This window comes from Rhincodon typus, unplaced genomic scaffold (genome assembly GCF_021869965.1).
Source record: "Rhincodon typus isolate 14 unplaced genomic scaffold, sRhiTyp1.1 hic_rhity00000077, whole genome shotgun sequence".
In the NCBI taxonomy this organism is placed as follows: domain Eukaryota; kingdom Metazoa; phylum Chordata; class Chondrichthyes; order Orectolobiformes; family Rhincodontidae; genus Rhincodon; species Rhincodon typus.
Genome location: NW_025965715.1, coordinates 120,154 through 120,778, shown reverse-complemented (window position 1 = coordinate 120,778; position 625 = coordinate 120,154). Strand labels below are relative to the sequence as shown.

At 57.3% G+C, this 625-nt stretch overlaps 1 protein-coding gene across 1 annotated transcript in view; it reads right to left on the bottom strand.

Moving 5' to 3' along the window:
• The window catches only part of LOC109925539 (low-density lipoprotein receptor-related protein 1-like), a 13,955-nt gene that overhangs the window by 6,713 nt on the left and 6,617 nt on the right, over positions 1 to 625 (bottom strand). The window contains exon 8 of the mRNA XM_048621167.1: positions 334 to 510. Coding sequence (XP_048477124.1) covers positions 334 to 510 — 177 coding nt within the window. The remainder of the gene's footprint in view (positions 1 to 333; positions 511 to 625) is intronic.

The window sequence follows — 625 nt, the reverse complement described above, 5'->3', positions numbered from 1 at the left end:
GGGAGTCAGGAGGGGGAGTTACTCGCTGCAGGATTCCCAGCCTCTGACCTGCTCCTTGTAGCTACAGGATTGATATGGGGCTGGGGGTCCCGGTTCAGTTTCTGCTCAATGGGTAACCCCCAGGATGTTGATATTGGGGGAGGTGGGGGGGGCGAATTCAGTGATGGTTAACGCCATTGAACGTCAAGGTGGGGGTGGTGGGTGGGCGATGATTAGATTCTCTATCTCTCTCTGGGAGACGGTAACCCCCAGAACGTTGCTAATTACGTTACTGAGGGTGGGAGGTCCGGGGCACTGTCTCCCTCCACCCCCTCCCCGAACAGAGGTGCTCACCGTCCTGTTGTTTGAACTGGTGGAAGAGGACCACATCGGTAGCGTGGCTGAGGCCAGACGTGAGGGTCTGCACCTGGTCGTGGCCAAACTTGTGCACCTTGAAGATGATGTTGTTGATGTAGGTGACGCCATAGATGTAATCCTCAAAGATATCGATGCTGAATGGGTGGGTCAGACCTGAGAATGGGGCAGGAGCACGGCAAAAGAGTAGAGAGACGGGGGGTGGGGGTAGAGTGAGAGAGACGGGGAGAGGAAGAGACAAGAAGAGGGTGGGGTGGGGTGGGGGGGGGGG